At 40.3% G+C, this 821-nt stretch overlaps 1 protein-coding gene across 1 annotated transcript; it reads left to right on the top strand.

Moving 5' to 3' along the window:
- The first annotated feature begins 6 nt into the window (after window positions 1-6).
- LOC111787037 (nephrocystin-3-like) lies at window positions 7-821 on the top strand. The gene is made up of 2 exons (XM_023667204.1): window positions 7-300; window positions 394-821. Exons 1-2 carry the CDS (start codon window positions 138-140, stop codon window positions 642-644), a joined length of 414 nt encoding a protein of 137 aa, XP_023522972.1. The 5' UTR covers window positions 7-137; the 3' UTR covers window positions 645-821.

Here is an 821-nt window from a genome sequence, read left to right as displayed (position 1 = left end):
GCTTGTTGATCAATGAAAAGTCGAAAGGAAAAGACCATCCCAGCTCAGTGAAACACCTTGTAAACCTTGCAGCTTCTTATTCACGGTCAAAGAATTACGCCGAGGCCGAGCGTTTACTGCGAATCGGATTAAACATTATGGTAAAAGCAGTGGGACCAGATGATCAATCAATTACAAACCCAATGTTGAATCTCGCTGTCACTCTTTACAATCTAAAACGAGACGATGATGCCGAGCAACTTGCACTAGAAGTCTTGCGAATACGGGAAAATGCATTCGGAAAAGATTGCCTTCCTGTTGGTGAGAACTGAGAATTGCTTCTATTTCTACTTGATGGATAGTGATCTTAGATCATCTTCACATAAGCTCCTCTTTCTATTGAACTGCACGCAGGTGAAGCTCTAGATTGTCTGGTTTCCATTCAGAGCAGGCTCGGAAAGGACGAAACCGAGCTACTGAAGCTGCTCAAGAGAATTCTAAGAATCCAGGAGAAAGCGTTCGGGTACGAGGCAAAAGAAGTCATTGACACCCTCAAGAAAATAGTATTCTACATGGATAAATTAGGATTGAAAGATGAGAAGTTTCCAGTTCAGAAACGACTGTCCATGCTTCGAATGAAATTCAAGAACCAGATGCAATACTAACGGTACTCATCACTCATCCATCTTTCTTAATCTTGTGATTATATTTTCCCTTCTTTGAGTTAGAGATGAGGTTTCTGGGTTAACTATATACATAGATTGCATATACTTCGATGGTCGTATCGATTTAGTTATGATATATCCCGAGCTTACTTTGAATTGTGATTCTATGTAGTTCCT

Source organism: Cucurbita pepo, unplaced genomic scaffold (genome assembly GCF_002806865.2).
Source record: "Cucurbita pepo subsp. pepo cultivar mu-cu-16 unplaced genomic scaffold, ASM280686v2 Cp4.1_scaffold004416, whole genome shotgun sequence".
Taxonomy (NCBI): Eukaryota; Viridiplantae; Streptophyta; class Magnoliopsida; order Cucurbitales; family Cucurbitaceae; genus Cucurbita; species Cucurbita pepo.
Note: the sequence above shows the minus strand (reverse complement) of the source record. Positions and strands in the feature narration are given on the sequence as shown.

What these genes read in the sequence shown, in the direction of transcription:
- LOC111787037 (XM_023667204.1), top strand. Translation starts at nt 138, where the DNA reads ATGGTAAAAGCAGTGGGACCAGATGATCAATCAATTACAAACCCAATG. An exon ending in AAAAGATTGCCTTCCTGTTG is followed by an intron (nt 301 to 393) that starts GTGAGAACTGAG and finishes AACTGCACGCAG; the next exon opens with GTGAAGCTCTAGATTGTCTG.